This window comes from Plecotus auritus (assembly GCF_963455305.1).
Source record: "Plecotus auritus genome assembly, chromosome: 2".
Classification (NCBI taxonomy): Eukaryota; Metazoa; Chordata; class Mammalia; order Chiroptera; family Vespertilionidae; genus Plecotus; species Plecotus auritus.
This window is the reverse complement of record NC_137771.1, coordinates 5,857,276-5,874,727: the sequence shown is the minus strand read 5'-3', so window position 1 is coordinate 5,874,727 and position 17,452 is coordinate 5,857,276. Positions and strand designations below refer to the sequence as shown.

Here is a 17,452-nt window from a genome sequence, read left to right as displayed (position 1 = left end):
TATATTTAAAAAAAAAAAAAAAAAAAGCTGATCATTTCATGAAAAGAACTGTCTCCCAGGTCAGCCCTGCCCCTGCATCCTTCTGAGAGATCGGGGGTCAGAGACACCAGCTGCTGAAGCACGGAAGCTGCTGCTCGTGTCAGGCCTCCGTGGGCTCTAAGGACCCAGGGAAGCCATCCGGAGTGTAGCTACTGAGAAAACCCACCACGTGGGACCAGGCCACCCACAGGGTCAGCCAGCATGCTACCTTCTTACGAGATGAAGGGACAAGGCCTGATTCTGGGGGCCGGCTTGGGATGCTAAAAAGCCCACACCAGACCCATGGGCCCGCGAAGGATCGAACAGGAAGAGTCAGGCCTAGGAAAGAGAACGAACCAGACCAAGCTGAGCCCATCATTTAAATGTCATCCTCCAGAATGTTTATCATGAGATATCTGACATTAAGGACGATAAGAAATGTTACAATGAACATCCATACCCCACTGCCCAACTTAGGAAAAAAATGACCAATCCATTCAAGTCCCCTGTACCCTCCCTCCCTGACCGCCTCCTCTCCTTCCCCCGAGTTAATCATTATCCTAACTTGGATGGCTCTTGTATTATTCTGGAATTTTTTCTTAAAACAAAGGAAACAAAGTTAGAAGGAAGCAAACTTGACTCAAACGTCAGGAAGCGGGCCGCAGACCTTTCTGCAATGGGGTGCGGGGTGTGTAAGGCACTTAAGTCTGGAGAAAGAGGAGCTTTATTAAGTGGAGGAAAGGGGAATTCAGCTGCATGATACAAAGGTTCCAGCAGACCCCACGAGGCCCCGTCCCTTCTCTGTGACCTGTCAGGGCAAACTCGGGCCTCCCGAGTCCACGGGACACGCTCCTCCTGTCGAGCACGTGACAATCCCGTCGGTCCAGGAGGCAGGGGCAGGGGCACGGCTGTTCCCACAGACTGTCCACAGGAAGCGGGGCTGGCTTGGCAGGAGCCTGGTACGGTACTTTATTTTAAAAGATCTGAGCGGAACGCAGGGCACAGACCTGTGAGCAGTGCTGTGTGGCAAATGGAATGTCCCCGACTATGGAGTCACGGTGACTAACAGGACTGATCAGGCGTTGTATGAAGACGACGACACGCTGCCGCCGTGGCCTGTCCAGTTGGTGTGGATGAACTTCCCGGGGCTGGCTAAGAGTTCGTAGGTGTGAGCCCCGAAGTAATCCCGCTGGGCCTAGAAAACGGGAAGTGGGGTTGGTTAGGATCACACGCAGGCGCCCGGCCCGCAGGCCCCGGGCCGGTGAGTGCTGCCACCTCCTCCCAGCGCTCACCTGGATCAGGTTGGCCGGCAGCATGTCGTGTCTGTATCCGTCATAGAAGGAGAGAGCAGTGGTGAAGCAGGGCATGGGGATGCCCGCCTGGACCCCAGTGCTGATCGCCCGCCGCCAGGAGTCCTGTGGGAGAGACACAACGCCCACGAACAGGTAAGGGCTCCATCCAAAATGACGACTGTCATCGATGCCCCAGAGCAGTGGTCGGCAAACTCATTAGTCCACAGAGCCAAATATCAACAGTACAACGATTGAAATTTCCTTTGAGAGCCAAATTTTTAAAACTTAAACTTCTTCTAACGCCACTTCTTCAAAATAGACTCCCCCAGGCCGTGGTATTTTGTGGAAGAGCCACACTCAAGGGGCCAAAGAGCCGCCTGTGGCTCGCGAGCCGCGGTTTGCCGACCACTGCAGCAAAGCCCACCGAACGGAATGCCCGCGCCACCACCCTGGGCTGCCCACCTGGCAGCTTTCGATGGCTGACTTGAAGAAGTCGTCCAGCAGCAGGTTCTGGAGTTCTGGGTTTTGGTCAAAGGCATCTTTTATCTTTCCCAGGAATACGCTGAAATAATTGCGAGATAAAGTCAATGAATCTTTTTTTTTCTTCTTTTTCCCCTTAAGTGTTTGATTCCGCAAATTTCAGAGAACAAACAGATAATCCCATTATCCTAATATTCTCTGAGTGAAGAAAATCACTTTTACTTTCCGATGACCTGAAATCCTAGTGCCAGGCCTGCAGGCAGTAGGAGGAACGGTCATCGAGGTCTGAGTCTGAACCGCAGCAGGCCGAGTGCCCGGCAGAGAGCAGGGGAGGGAAGCTGGAGGCGGACACACACCCTACAGGGGTGCAAAGTGACATTTCTCAGCCGGAAAGCTAGCTGTAAGCTCCATGATAACACAGAGCAAAGTCCCAGGCGGCAAGGCCAGAGGGCAGGACGGTGCTCACAGAACTATTTTAAAAAGCGTAGTGTAGCCCGGCTGGCGTGGCTCAGTGGTTGAGCGTCGACCTATGGACCAGGAGGTCACGGTTTGATTCCTGTCAAGGGCAAATGCGTGGGTTGTGGGCTCGATCCCCAGTAGGGGGCGTGCAGGAGGCAGCCAGTCAATGATTCTCTCTCATCATGGATGTTTCTCTCTCTCTCTCCCTCGCCCTCCCTCTGTGAAATCAATAAACATATATAAGAAAAGGCATAGTGTGGACAACCCAGTTAGAACTGCCATCCAGGAAAAAGTGACGTGACCAGCTAAACCGGTCTTGTGGCCGGTGCCCCCGAGGGGACAAAGTGCCCGGTTTCACGGACACAGTTCACAGCCCAGACCTCCCTTCTCCGCCGGCAGCCCTCGTCCCGCCCCCACGGACCTTCGGATGATGCAGCCCCCCCTCCACATCAGGGCGATGCCGCCATAGTTGAGGGTCCAGCCAAATTCAGTGGCCGCCTGTCTCAGCAGCATAAAGCCTTGAGCGTAAGAGATGATCTTGGAAGCATAGAGGGCCTAGAGGATGACACAGAGATTAGAGTTGCAATTAGCAAAGCAGCCACCTGCTGGCCTTACCCAGAGCAGCGCAGATCCCAGGACCAGCTGGACGGAGTCCTCCTCCACGCCGTCGCCTCAGTAAGTTCTCCCCCCCGCCCCCCCCCCCCCCCCCGCCTTCCAAAGGACAAACAGCCACTGCCAGGGACAGGCCCACCTTTCGAATGTCCTCCAGGAACGACTTCTTATCCCCACTGAACTGGGTCTTCTGAGGACCCTTCAGCTTTCGGCTGGCCTGAACCCGCTCGTCCTTCAGAGAGGATAAGCACCGGGCAAAGACTGCTTCCCCTGCAGGCGGGAGGGGACAGTACGTTACCCAGTCCACACCCAACCCGGGGGCACGAGGACAGAAGTGGAGCAAGAGTTTCAGCGGCACAAAGAGCTGAAAGCCTCAACCTTAGGCCACAAAATTTCAGCTGGATCAGAAAGAACTCTTACAAAAAGCCCTAAACAGTTAATTTCATTAAAACCTCCAACTGCATTTCCAACATAAATACAGGTATTCACAAAGATCAACATGGAATTCAAAGGGGAGTTTTTAGGGGGAAAAAAAAAAAAAGAGGTAAAACTACTATTATTCAAAATTACTGAGGATTGGTTCATGAGTAAAATTTCAATTTCAATGGCAAGGACTTTTATTTAAAATATATATATATATGTTCTTATTGATTTCAGAGAGAGGGAGAAGGAGAGAGAGAAATATCAGTGATGAGAGAGAATCATTGATTGGCTACCTCATGCACACCGCATACTGGGGATCAAGCCCACAACTCGGGCATGTACCCTGACCAGGAATCGAACTGTGATCTCCTGGTTCATAGTCAATGCTCTACCACTGAGCCACACCGGTCAGGGCAAGGACTTTAATTTTTAAATGCTCACCAAAGACTCAATTTATTTTGAAGTACTAACTAGCATCAATTTGAAACAACTACGACTTTAAGAAGTAACACTCACAGACTCACCCTTCAAAAAACTCCGTTTTCTAATTCCTACACAGGCAGACCTCAGAGACTCCAGACCACCGCGATACGGCGAGCACTGCAATCAAGTGAGGCGTAATCTTTCTGCTGGTGGAGGGTCTTGCCGTCCACTTGTAAAAAATGCAACATCTGCCCGGCCCGTGTTGCAGCTGTTTGCAGTGCTGTCCCGTGCACCAAAAGGTTGCGGGTTCGATTCTCGGTCAGGGCATATACCTGGGTTGTGGATTCGATCCCTGGTTAGGGCGCATACAGCAAGCAACCAATGGATGTTTCTCTCTCTCCCTTCCTTTCTCTCTAAGATCAATGAACATATCCTCAGATGAGGATTAAAAAACACATCTGAAGTGCAATAAAAGGAGGTGTGCCTGTAGTTCAGTGTATCCATGGTAACCACAAAGTTTCACAATGTTACTTCACTGGCATGAGAAACATTTCAACATAGTATTTTAGTATTAAGACATTTAGAAGCTTCCAACATCATCCCTTATAAAAACAACTTGCTCAACTGACAACTTATACACAACGAGAGGAAGGTGTCCGTGCTGCTGCCCCTGCGGTGCCCACGATGACCTGGCACTTGTGGGCGGAAGCTTTGTAAGAACTGGCACAAGGAGGCAAGTGTGGCGAAACCCTTCAGGGAGCCCAGGGCCGGCTGGAGGACCGGCGCCCCCATTAGCTCCGCAGACAACGGCACCCACTCAGGGATGGGCCCCAGCCTGCCTTCAACTGGTAGGAAGGGTGCGGTCTCTACAGCGAGGGAGGATTCCTTTTGAGACCGTAACGCTCGGACGTTTGCGTCAGCAATCAGTAAACTGCTCCCAGCTACTGGCCCCTGGGCCCCCGCCTCTGGTGTCACTCAGATGAGCTAAAAAGCAGCCAACTTCCTCTTCCTTTTTTTTTTTTTTTATTAATACATTTTATGGTTTTTACAGAGAGGAAGGGAGAGGGACAGAGAGTTAGAAACATCATTCAGCCGAAAACAGTTTGGCTCAGTGGATAGAGCGTCGGCCTGCGGACTGAAGGGTCCCGGGTTCGGTTCCGGTCAAGGGCATGTACCTTGGTTGCGGGCACATCCCCAGTGGGGGGTGTGCAGGAGGCAGCTGATCGATGTTTCTCTCTCATCAATGTTTCTAGCTCTCTATCCCTCTCCCTTCCTCTCTGTAAAAAATCAATAAAATATACTTAAAAAAAAAAAAAAAAAGAAACATCATTCAGCTGCCTCCTGCACACCCACTACTGGGGACCAAGCTCGCAACCAAGGTGCATGCCCTTGACCAGAATCAAACCCCAGGACCTTCAGTCCACGGGCCGACGCTCTATCCACTGAGCCAAACCGGTTAGGGGTCCTCTCCCTTCTGTGCAGAGCGGGGCTGAGCAGCCTGCGTCCCTCCTTAACCCAGGGTCTTACCACCACACAGCTCATGGTAAACCACGTGGGAAAAGTCAGGAGATCAAGAGGAAGGGCGCGAGCAGGGAGGGAAAGGCAGCCTGTCTGCAGGTGTCTGTACCTGTCACCTCCTCAGAAGCCTTCCTTGATTGCCCAATCCAGATCAGCCTTTCGTTAACATGCCAGGCATGCTGGCACCTATGTCCCCAGGGCCATCAAGTCACCACCACGGTGAGACGAGGGGCCCAACGCAACGGCGCACGTACCGATGAGGGTGACGGGCACGCCGTACTCCAGGGCCGAGATGGCGGTCCACTTCCCCGTGCCCTTCTGCCCCGCGCTGTCCCTGATCTTGGGCAGCAGGTGAGCGCCGTCGCTGTCTCGGAACTTGAGAATATTGGCTGTGATTTCAATCAGGAACGAGTCCAGCTCCGTCTTATTCCATTCCTCAAACGCCTGCGTGCAAGACGTGAGAGAGATCAGACAGGAGGCTCCCCTGGCGGAGTCATGCTTTCCCTCGGTCAGTACCGACCGAGGCCCACAACCTGCTCACCCCCGGCTCACAGGCTCCTGCATGGCTGGTGCGGCCCAACGCCTGCGCTCCCACCGGCTGAGGCGGACGCTGACCTGTGATGCCGACTTCCTGCTCACCCGGTCCTCCCCTCAGAGCAAGTGCTCCCTCCCCTCGCTCAGGTGTCTGTACCCGCCACCTCCTCAGAAGCCTTCCTGGGCTGCCCGCCTAGGCCTGCCTGTCCTTTATCACAGCGCTCGGAGCTAGTTTACTGTTCCGTGTTTAACCACTGCTGCCTGTCTGCCAGCTGCACGGGGGCGGGACTTGTGTGGGTTCTTTTTCTATTACATCCCCAACACGCAGAACAGCGCCTCGTGTACAGCAGAGCACTCAGTACACATCCCGAAGGAACACTTTAACTAATGTGTAAGCCAATCAAATATGAGCACGAAAAGAAAAGCAGTTTCTATGGAAACTAAGTTAAATTGTTTTGGAAAGAATAATAAGGGCAAGTCGGTGAAACAGGTGAGGGTGACACAAATTTAAAAATTAGGAAAAGATGTACCTCCCACCTGGGGCGGCGGGAGGATCAGTGAGACGTGCATGAGACAGCAGAGCCCGACACACAGGCTGAGTGGCTACATGGCGGAGCTTCTGGCTCAGGGAGTACATCTTATTTTACAGCCCTTAACCCAGGGCTTCCCTTAAATTAGGCGAGTCCATCCCGTCTGCCAGGATGCCCGGCGGAGGGAGAACGAGGAAGCTGCCCTGTCCTGCCCCGGCGGGAGCGGGCGCACTCACCTGTGCCATCTCGCTGTGCTCCATGCCCAGGATGTCCTTCATCAGGTGGTAGGCCTCGCAGATCAGCTGCATGTCCCCATACTCGATCCCATTGTGCACCATCTTCACAAAGTGCCCTGCTCCCTCCTCTCCCACCTGTCGGGGCCAAGCACCAGGGCCGTCAGGGGCAGAGGACACCCCAGAAAAGCCCACATCGAGCTCTTCAGCAAGACCCCCTCCCCTCACAGAAAACAAGTGTGAGCAAATATTTATGGTATCCTACCTAATAAAAGGCTAATATGCAAAACGACCGAACCGCGGGACGACTGGTCGCTATGATGCACACTGACCACCAGGGGGCAGACGCTCGATGCAGGAACTGCCCCCTGGTGGTCAGTGCGCTCCCACAGGGGGAGCACTGCTAAGCTGTCAGTCGGACATCCCCTGAGGGCTCCCAGACTGTGAGAGGGTGCAGGCTAAGCTGAGGGACCCCTCCCTGGCAGTGCACGCAACTTGTGCACCGGGCCTCTAGTTTTAAAATAAGAATCAATATGTAACGACTCAATGCAAGCTTCAATCCAGTCCAATGCTAATGTAAACTAACTCCAAATTCATTCCTCTAAAGAGTTTTCAAAATCCCCAAATTCACGGAAAGCACCTATAGCACTTTAACCTGCATTTCTGTTCTTTCTCATTGTTATTAAAAGCAACTCCCCACTCCCAGTCTTCCTTTCCCTGAGGTGACCACTCTTCTAACAGCTGGAGGCTACAACTTGGCCATGGAATCACATACTTTTAAAAAATACGTACATGCGTTGTAGTTGTTTCTAATGGCTGCGAGGTGAAAACGACCTTAGATCCCAGGTCTGGCCCTCAACCCTGTAAGCACAATGTGCTCTTGCCGGGGTCCCATAAGTTGGCAAGATACTGATTTTATAACAAAGTTGGGAAGAGGTATAACACCACAATCCAGTCTATGAATTTATGATGAGAACTTCAACTATGGGTCACAGTGGTCACCAGTGGCAGTCCCATCAACACACTCTGTCCCTACAGACAAGCTCCTGGGAAGCCCCATTACCTGGGACCTGCTTAGTGGGCAAGGAACCAGAACCAAGGGAGGGAGTGACAGGGTCAAACCCTGAATGGCAGTGGACTCTGCCGTCACACGCACCCATGGCCACGCCGGGCGGCCTGCCCCGTGGGCCAGACGCCTGGATGACCGAGCAGTCTCGGCCTGGATGACTTCCTTTGTCTGGTTCCACGGCTGACCTACCCCCTCTCATTTTGACACTTTCTGTGGCCATGAAGTAACGTGGCTAGTAACCCCTTGCTTCACCCCATCCTTCCTGTAACTTCAAAAATGAAGGGGAGTCCCTGATGTGCATGCACACCCGTTTCCAATGCCCCGATACTGAGCCATAAAGCCACGGAACGGCCCCTGACGGAATCGAGATCCGTGAGGGCAACTACTGCTTTTTTGTTCCTGATTTCCTGTGTGTCTCCAATGCAGTTACTGTCACTGTACTTCTATTGTAAGTACTCGCGCTACTGTCAAGGAATGAAAGCTCCCATCCCAATCCTTTATACCAGTGGTCGGCAAACTCATTAGTCAACAGAGCCAAATATCAACAGCACAACGATTGAAATTTCTTTGGAGAGCCAAATTTTTTAAACGTAAACTTCTTCTAACGCCACTTCTTCAAAATAGACTCGCCCAGGCCGTGGTATTGTGTGGAAGAGCCACACTCAAGGGGCCAAAGAGCCGCATGTGGCTTGCGAGCCGCAGTTTGCCGACCACGGCTTTATACTAACGAGAAAATTAGGCAACACTCCAAATCGCAGCCTTGGCCTCTCCCCCTCCTACGCGGAATGTGGTTACATTCCATGAGCTCTGGCTACACTGTAAGGACCAGTTTGGTGCAGTGGCTGAAGTCACCGGCACGGCCAGCCCAGGGGTAAGACCTCCCTCCTTCCTCACCGGCCTCAGACCTTGTTCCGCCTCTACCTTTACTGCACATACAGTAAGTCTATGCAGGGCCAGTGGGCTCAGTGGTTGCGTATCGACCTAGGAACCAAGTGGTCACCGGTTCGATTCCCGGTCAAGGCACATGCCCGGGTTGCGGGCTCAATCCCCAGTGGGGTGAGGGGTGTGTGTGCAGGAGGCAGCCAACTGATGATGTTTCTCTCGCGTCGATGTTTCTGTCTCTCTCTATCCCTCTCCCTTCTTCTCTCTAAAAGTCAATAAAAGCATTTTCTAAATAAAAAATCTAATATAATAAAATAGCTCACACAAGTGCTGATATAAAACGAAAGGGAAGGGGTGAGGAGTTAAAGAGACCCTGAGACCATCCAGGCCAACCCGTGATTCACAGGTGGGGAGGCGGGAACCTGGGAGGGACAGTGAGCGGCCCAGCGCCGCCCCGGGAGCTCATGGAGAGCAAGAGCTACAACTGGGTCTCCAGCCCCGTGTTTCCTCATCCACGTGTGGATGACGCTGCAGGAGGGACAGAATTCACTGCAACAGCATCACAAATACAGGACGGAGGGGAGTGGGGGTGCGCCCGGCCGCCTTCACGCTCAGGGCAAACGGCCGGCTACTCAAGCGCAGACCACCACCAGGGCCAGCACTCCCCACTTCCGATTTTGACACCCTTTGCTCAGCCATGGCGAAACACGGCTAAAAGATCTTACTTCCCCCATTCTTCCTGCTCCTTTTTAAGGACTCCGTCTCGACTCGGGGAGGGCTGCTTGTAATATCAACCTCAAGGTTACGAACAGCCCGTCAGATCCAAGGACACGTGCAACAGACATGCCTTTTAGGCATCGGCTGTGCTAGCGACTCAGGACGGAGAGCTTTCCGCCACAAAGCCAACTGCGGGGACCGAGGCGGCCCGCGCACTTGGTCCTGCGGCGCCCACGCTGCCGACGGGCGGAAGGAGCCCCGCACTTGCCCAGTCACAGCACGGCTCTCCGGTTCCTACTTTGGCAGCGATGCCCTGGAAGATGGTCTTGATGTGGGGCCTGTGGAAAGAAAGCGCGCAGGTCAGCTGCTGGGGGAGGGGCTGAGACCCAGATTCAACACCCCCACCCTCTCTTTCTCAGCCCACCGGAAAGTAACCAAGTGCCCAGCGCGCAAGGTAAAGCGGTCGGAGGCTGCGCTGTCAGGAGCGCCGTGGCTCCCCAGCAGCCACACGGGCTTCCCGGAGACCCTGTGTTAGTCAGGGTGCACAGGGACCTCTCCGCACAGGCACCCCGTGGTGTTTCCAGGAGCCACAGTCACCCTTCGTCCCAGGAAAAGCGGCGGCTCCTCACGCCTCCCACAGCCCCCAGGACATCACCACTCGGACGCATTTCCTTCCCGTTCCCCTCACCAGCGGCCAGCAAAGGGTTTGGTAAAGACACGAACTCCGACAGGGCTGGGACGTTAACGCTCAGGGTGAGGGGCTAAGGCGGCTACCCTGGACCGCAGGCCCTCACTGAACGCTCACTGTTAGAGGTAACAGGGCCCCTTCTGCCCCCGCCAGCCTGAGGGTGAGCCTGAGCCTGGAACCTCTGCTGTCACCGTGTCCTGCGTGCTGTCCTGCCCGCACCCTGATGGCCACTGTGCCCCAGAGAAGGGCTTTCAAGCTTCTGAGAAGCAGGAAGGCCTCCGCTTCTAGATTTCACACAGAGAGAACCTCTGACTTACTGATCCAAGAGGCAACTTAAAGAGCAATCTTCCCCTGAAAGCCTTCACCTTTAATGCCTGATAGAGCTCTGAGATATCCGGACACAAGCTCATTCGGAAAAGAACATTCCCCTTCCACAGCCCCTCAGGGGGACCCTTCCTCCCCTCCCCCCCTCCTGCCCCCGGCCTCGGCCTGGCTTTCTGTCTCTGCAGCCTCAGGAGCAGGTTCCCGGGCTAAGGCACGTAGGGTTGGTTACCCGCACTTTTTTTTTTTTAATATACTTTATTGATTTTTTACAGAGAGGAAGGGAGAGGGATAGAGAGTTAGAAACATCGATTAGAGAGAAACATCGATCAGCTGCCTCCTGCACACCCCTACTGGGGATGTGCCCGCAACCAAGGTACATGCCCTTGACCGGAATCGAACCCGGGACCCTTCAGTCCACAGGCCGACGCTCTACCCACTGAGCCAAACCGGTTTCGGCTACCCGCACCTCTTCACCTGGCTTTGCTCTCCTGCTCGCCGCCCCCACCCCATGACTTTACCTCCCTTTTTTTCCGTCCTGAGACCTCCCCTTCATGGCCGCCCCTACCTCATACCCAGCACAGTGAACAGTGTAAAACTTGTTTTTTCCAAGTCAAATAAAACACTCCCACTTCATTCCCAGGGAAAAGAGAGGCCCCGTCAGATTTTTCCATCCCTCACTATTATTAAATCAGGTTATTTTAGGCGCATCCATCAGTTAAGGAGGCAGATCAGACCCTAAATCCACACAGTGCACAGGACATCGGCTGAGCGGCTTCCTTAAAGCCTCTGGCCCTTTAAGTCTACTTAGAACTTCATGGTCAGTCTTGATGGGAATAACAGGGGAAAAAAGGGCAAAGGAGGAATATGCACGTATGTTTTGTCAAAGCAACACAATGTACACACGAGGTATTTGCAGCATCTCCTAGTGCCAACGCGCAGTCAGCACGGAAGGGCCCAGGGCTCCACATTCTCCCAGCCCAGGCCCCCTGTGCTGAACGGCTGGCACGCTTGGTACTCACCAGGCGGCTTTGTTCCCTCCGGGCATGAGCGATGGGCCGTACCGCGCGCCTTCCTCTCCACCACTGACGCCGCTCCCCACAAACAAGATCCCCTTGGCCTTGAGGCCTTGACATCGTCTCTAGATGAGAGAAAAATAACTTCTTTACGCTTCCTTAGAGTAAGATTCTCCCAAGGAAGGAGAGGAGGGTGACAAGGAAGGAGACCCAACGTTTGACGTGAAATGACGCCCAGATCCGAGCATAACCTGGTCATTAGAGAAATGCGATCCCCTCGGATTGGGAGTCAAAAGAAAACCCATGGGAGGTGGATACTACCCTCTCCCCGAGGGGGGAACTAAGCCCGACACACTCTCACGGTCCTGGGAAAGACCCGGTAGGGTCAGACCGGCCAAGCGGGACCGGCTGCGCCCCACACCGAGGCTGGGCGGGACTTGCCCTGCACGAGCATCAGCGCTGGTCCTCGACCTCACTACGTGCTGACGGGTCACGCGCAGGAGGGGGAGGAGGGGACGCTAACCGTGAACCCTCGCCTGCTGCAGCTAAGCAGCAGTCATTCGAGTGACACGTGTGGCCGATGAGAGCCTCTTCCATCAAGCACGTCTGAGCAGAAACAGGCTGACGACGCACCAGAGCCGGAGCCGCCCTCAGGTGCACGGCTGGCACCTTTCCCAGAAGGCCCTCCGAGCCTGGGGAGGCTGCACTGAAGAGTACTTACTGTGGTGTCCCTGTATTCAGAGTTCCCCCCATCAATGATGATGTCACCGGTGTCCAACAACGGGACCTGTAACCAGGCACCAGCATTAGGTGGACCAAAGACAGGAAAGACAAAAAGAACAGGGCATCCCTTAGCCAATTAAAACCAACCAGGATTTACCCCCAATACCCCGGCCTGAAAGTATGATTATTTAACTCTCAGTACTGCCCCTGTGCCTAGAGCCTGTTTAAAAGCTGCGGGCTAGCCTAGCCGGTGTGGCTCAGTGGATAGAGTGTCAGCCTGTGGACTGAAGGGTCCCCGGTTCGATTCAGGTCAAGGGCACATGCCCCAGTTGTGGCCTCGATCCCCAGTAGTGGGCGTGCAGGAGGCAGCCAACTGATGATTCTCTCTCATAATTGATGTTTCTAACTCTCTCTCCCTCTCCCTTCCTCTCTGAAATCAATAAAAATAAATTAAGAGAGAGGAAAAAAAAAAAGAAGCTGAGGGCTAGCTAGCAAACCAGCCAGAATTCCCTTGGCTTCCTCAGGGCTGTTACTGCAGAACTGGTTTTCAGGATCTGAATAAATACTTCCACCAGTTTCCCTTCATCCGGGAGCTTGAGGGAAAAGCAGGCCCTGTCAGGGTACTGGCAATGAGATTGTCTCCGTTTACTGTGGGAGAGGAAAACCCCCCATTAATACAGGGTGCTCTTTTCCCAGAGGGGGGCTGAAAGAAGGGGCCTTGGGGGGATCCCAGAAACAGCTCAGTGACAGTGCTTCGAGCAAGAGCTGCTGGTGCCCCCATCGGCAGCTCCTCTGCCACAGGCTCCCAGTGAGGCAGTGGCCGTCAGTCCTTCGGGGGGAACACGCTGGGAAAAGGACAGACAACCAGCCAGCATGACACAGACTGTGATGACCACCCACAGGAATGCCCGCTACCCCAGCCCTGAGGGCGGGTGGAGGAAAGCCTCCATGAGGCATCAGATTAAAGAACCAGGCGTATCTGACACCCACCACCTCGGCGGATGACCAGGGACCAGAGCCATAGCTGAGGCCTGCCTCCCGGCCCCTGGGGCACTCAGCACGAGGCAGCACCCATCTGCCCCAGCATGGCCATCCGTCAGATGCATATTTGTTTTCCTCCAAAAAGGATATAGTTCCTAAAGCCAACCAATTGTTTGCTACAAAAATAAGTACCCAACGTGCAGTTCCTAGGACCCCCAGGGGGTCTCGTCACTTACATTAAAACATACAACAACCTGAGAATTGTTGCTTCATAGAAACACTGAGAAACATAAAATCGAGTTCTAAACGTGGACACTAAGGCTTCTTAGTGAATAGCACTAAACATTCATAACTCATAATCAAAACTAAGGTTTTCTGAATATCAAAGACAGAGCCCAGTGCGATCACCATAGTCCACGCACTGCATACCACCACTTCGGTCACCGATGGACCACATACACTATGGTGGTCCCGTAAGATGACGACGGAGCGGAAAAACTCCTGTCACCTGGGGATGCCGTAGCCGTCCTGACATCATAGCACAACTCGTTACTCACGTGTTTGTGCTGATGCTGGTGTAAACAAATTGGCGCTGCGGTCGTATCAAAGTATAGCACATACAATTATGTGTACAGTATAAACTTGATAATGATAATAAACAACTATGTTACTGGTGTGTATACTTGCTGTACCACACTCTTTATCATTATGTTGTAGTATACTCTTTCTACTTATTACAAATGTTTGCTGTAAGAAGAGTATGCTGTGTTACACCAGCAGCCTCATACCTCTCCTGTCTCTTGTGGCATCCTTGTGTCTTGTGCTTGATTTAACCTCGTGTTGTTTGGTGCAGGAACATGCTATACAGACGTGAAGCGAGGAGCAGTAGGCTAGATCACACAGCCCTGGTGTGTGGCAGACTATCCCACCTAGGCTTGTATAAGCGCACGCTGTGATGTTTGCACAACGATGACATTGCCTAACAACGCATTTCTCAGAACGTGCCCCCTTCGTTAGGTGGCACGTGGCTGTACTGTTTCTACTCTTGTCAATGAATTTTTATCCGCTGTCTCTTGTCCTCAGAATGTTACATACTGAGTGCCAATCAAGTTAACCATCATGGAGACATTTAAGCAATTTTTTGTCAGAACTAAGCAGTTCGTATTCAGAACCTGAAAGCGGGGGGGATCTCTTAAGTAAAAAGTGAAACAGCTAAAGGAAAGAGTGAGGAAAGTTCTGTCACGCTCGCAGCAGCTGGGAGCAGAGCCGGCCTCACCAATTTCTCAATGAAATCATCAACCGCTTGGCCAGCCTTCACAAGCAGTAGGATCCGCCGAGGCTTCTTCAGCTTGGAGACCATCTCCTCCAGGGAGTGAGCACCAATCACCTTGGTTCCCTTTGCCTCATTGGCCAAGAAATCGTCAACTTTGGAGACCGTCCTATTAAACGCACAGACCTAAGAGGGCAAAAAGCCGATTAGGAGATCGAGGGCATGCAAGACCTTCATTCAGATCGGGGACCAAGTGACAACGAAATTTCTATTCAGCCCAAGGTTTTGGGAAGGTGGGACCCCGCCTTTGCCTTCCCCCCCACCCCCACAAGTGCTGACTGATCAGCGTAAAGTTAATCTCAGTGGATGAAACGGCAGAGACTGAACACGGGTGTGGCAAAAGTAGGTTTACAGTTCTTCCTATGGAAAGCAATACAATAATTAACAAAATAATAATAGGAGAACACACTGTGTTTGGTGTGTACTCACAGCTGTAAACCTACTTTTGCCACACCATGTATAAGTCAAAGTCAACCCCTCATGGCATCTCAGGCTAGCTGGTTAGAATGCAAGTCTAAGAACCAGCTGGTTCCAGACTGATAGCTTTTGTCCCCAATAATTCTTGTGTCTAAGTCCGTTTAATATTTGCACCTGAACTTTTCACTATCCCGGACCTCCTTAGGTGAGCAAGTTAGAGCTCTACATATCCAGCAAGGTTTCACCTCCTTAAGATACTGGCAGGATTATTCAGATTGCAAACCTTACAGAACTGACAGATACATTTAGCACGACGCTTCTTCCTCAGGGACTTGGGGAATTGGCCCTCCCACACCCCCATGTAAAGTGGTGCTTCTCCTTCTTTGCAAGACTGTCATCAGCAGCCACAGAGCGAATATAAAGAGAAAAAGACACCGGCTTATAGGGGATCTTTGCAATCGGCAGGTCCCCAGCGCTGAGGCTAATGCACACCCAGAACCTACAAGAGGAGAGGGTGTCCCTTGTGACTTACCACAAAGCCGTGGTCATTCATGTTCAGAATTAAGTTCTGGCCCATGACAGCCAATCCAATCAGTGCAATATCCGCTCTGAAAGACCAGAGAAAGGAACGAGAAAAATGTGTCAGCTCCATTCAATCCGCTCCAACCCAGGGACCCGGAGTTCTCAGCTTCTCTGTTCCCCAACTCCCCTTTACACTTTAGAACCCAGGCTCGCAACCGGCCTTGAAACCAGGCAGACCACGCCCACTCTAGCTCAGCGAGGGGCCTCCAGTCCCCTCGAGATCTACCACACGGCACGTAGGAGGGTACGCATAGCATGTGAGCTCTAGTCTATCTGTAATGACCGTCCGGGGGCCCCCGCCTCCCACGGAGGGAAGAGCCCTGCCAGCAGAGACGCGGGCCGTCCAACCCCCTCCCTCCTCTCCGGCTCGGGCCCTGGTTCCCCTCGGCCATGCCTGCCCCCCACCGCCCCCTTTTCTATAACGGGGATCCTCCCGGCGCCGGCGCCATTGCAAGGAGCAGAGGGCTGGGTCCGAGGGCAAGGCAGGCTGCGGGGCTGGCTCGGGGAGTTCCGGGGCCCAAGCCGGAGGAGCTGAGACTCCGGAGGCCTGGGCTCTGGGCGCCACGAGGCCGGGCTCAGGCGACCCCCGGTGCCAAGGCGACGTCGGGGGCGGCTCCGTCCATCGAGCCGACTCTCGGACAGTTCCCCGGCCGCCCGCGGCCCATCACTCACTGAGCCATGGCGGCGGCGGTGGACCCGGCAGGAGCGGAGTGAGGCGGAGAGCAGGGGACGAGCCGCTCCGGCGACCAAGTGAGCTCCGCAGTGGCTCGCCTCCCGAGGCCACGGCCGCGGCTTTCCGGAACTGGCCAATCGGAAGAAAAGGGTGGAGCTATGCAGACACGCCATTGGTCCTTCCAGGCGCCTGTTACACCACCTGAGGCAACGGTCACGCCCACTCCCGGGGCAGACTCGGGAGAGCGCCGAGCGCATCGATGACGTCGCCCAGGGTGCTCCCAGCCTAGCCGAGGGCTGGGTGTGTCCTGACGGGCTGGGGCGGTCCGGGGAGGAGGGTGCGGGGACAGGTGGAGGGGGCTGGATGGAGCCGCCCGCGGTAGACAACACGCAGGGCCGGGGGCTCTGCTCTGCGGCACCGTGCAGGATGATGGGTCAGGTTGGGCCGCACTTTCCAGTGTTCCAGGCACTTGGACGCTTGTTGTCCGGATGTCCATCACTCCTTCCTCCCATCGCTGCCCGGCACGTGGGGCTTATGCTTCGTATCGCTCAACTCCGGGCAGGGACCGAGGTTTCACTAATTCGCATTTGGGCAAGTGTAATGGGTGCCAGGAAATGCTGGTCCTCCCAGGATCCTGTGTGCAGCGGGACGTAGCCCCTTTTTGCAGGCGCGCAGAGAGCCTGCGGGGAATGTGCTTGGTGGGGGTGTGGTGGGCCAGGTCACTCAACTAGAGGCCAAGTGAGGCGAACCGCCAGTCCAGGGCATTATAAATACCATGTCCCGCATGCCTTCTCACAAGTCTCCCGGTGCCAGGCATCTTGACCCCAGCACAGAACCTACTGCCTCCAACAACAAGCTTGGGAAGGAGGCTTGGCTGCACCAGTACTTTTCAGGATTTTATTTTTCTTCATATCACCTAACAGTTGCTTACACATGAGTGCTCAACAGATGTTTAATGACAAAAGTTAAACAGTTAGTTCAGGGCTAGTGAGTGGCCCAGTTGTGACTGACTCAAGTAACCCGTGCAATTGGTGCTATTTCCATCACACCAATGCACAGGTTACTTTGTAATATAGGTTTTAACACATACATGTTAGCAAATGTCACCAATATAGCAGCTTTGTCCTATTGGAAGTCAGGGGGTTAAACACAGTAACAATATTTTTGAATACAATAATGGAATGTTACTCTGAAATTTTACGATGATACCACAATCTACATTACCTTATAAATATTTTACGTTAGATTTTCTTCCCCACTGGAGATTCTTTTTAAAAAAAATATACTTTATTGATTTTTTTACAGAGAGGAAGGGAGAGGGAGAGAGAGCCAGAAACATCGATGAAAGAGAAACATCAATCAGTTGCCTCCTGCACACCCCCCAATGGGTATGCGCCCGCAACCAAGGCACATGCCCTTGACCAGAATCGAACCTGGGACCCTTGAGTCTGCAGGCCGACGCTCTATCCACTGAGCCAAACCAGTCAGGGCTTCACTGGAGATTCTTTATATAAACTTGTTCTTTTCCTTG

General features: G+C 53.4%; 1 protein-coding gene across 2 annotated transcripts; it reads right to left on the bottom strand.

Moving 5' to 3' along the window:
* Window positions 1-726: 726 nt before the first annotated feature.
* On the bottom strand, window positions 727-16,042 carry PGD (phosphogluconate dehydrogenase). 2 transcript variants are annotated; one of them, XM_080656597.1, is made up of 13 exons: window positions 15,921-16,042; window positions 15,199-15,274; window positions 14,196-14,375; window positions 11,937-12,002; window positions 11,222-11,340; window positions 9,459-9,528; window positions 6,526-6,660; window positions 5,480-5,669; window positions 3,001-3,131; window positions 2,671-2,804; window positions 1,773-1,872; window positions 1,311-1,433; window positions 727-1,213 (listed from the first exon to the last, which is right to left on the bottom strand). In XM_080656597.1, exons 1-13 carry the CDS (start codon window positions 15,926-15,928, stop codon window positions 1,094-1,096), a joined length of 1,452 nt encoding a protein of 483 aa, XP_080512723.1. In that variant the 5' UTR covers window positions 15,929-16,042; the 3' UTR covers window positions 727-1,093. The 2 variants fall into 2 exon arrangements, with proteins under 2 accessions (XP_080512723.1, XP_080512724.1); XM_080656598.1 differs by lacking the exons at window positions 11,222-11,340; window positions 11,937-12,002; window positions 14,196-14,375; window positions 15,199-15,274; window positions 15,921-16,042 and having other exon boundaries at window positions 9,321-9,528.
* Between the last annotated feature and the right edge of the window lie 1,410 nt (window positions 16,043-17,452).

Excerpts from the sequence above, each read along its gene's own strand:
- PGD (XM_080656597.1), bottom strand. Across the intron at positions 5,670-6,525 it reads AGCACAGCGAGATGGCACAG|GCGTTTGAGGAATGGAATAA; the intron begins GTGAGTGCGCCC and ends TCTTGCACGCAG. Across the intron at positions 3,132-5,479 it reads CGTGCCCGTCACCCTCATCG|GGGAAGCAGTCTTTGCCCGG; the intron begins GTACGTGCGCCG and ends TCCCGCCTGCAG.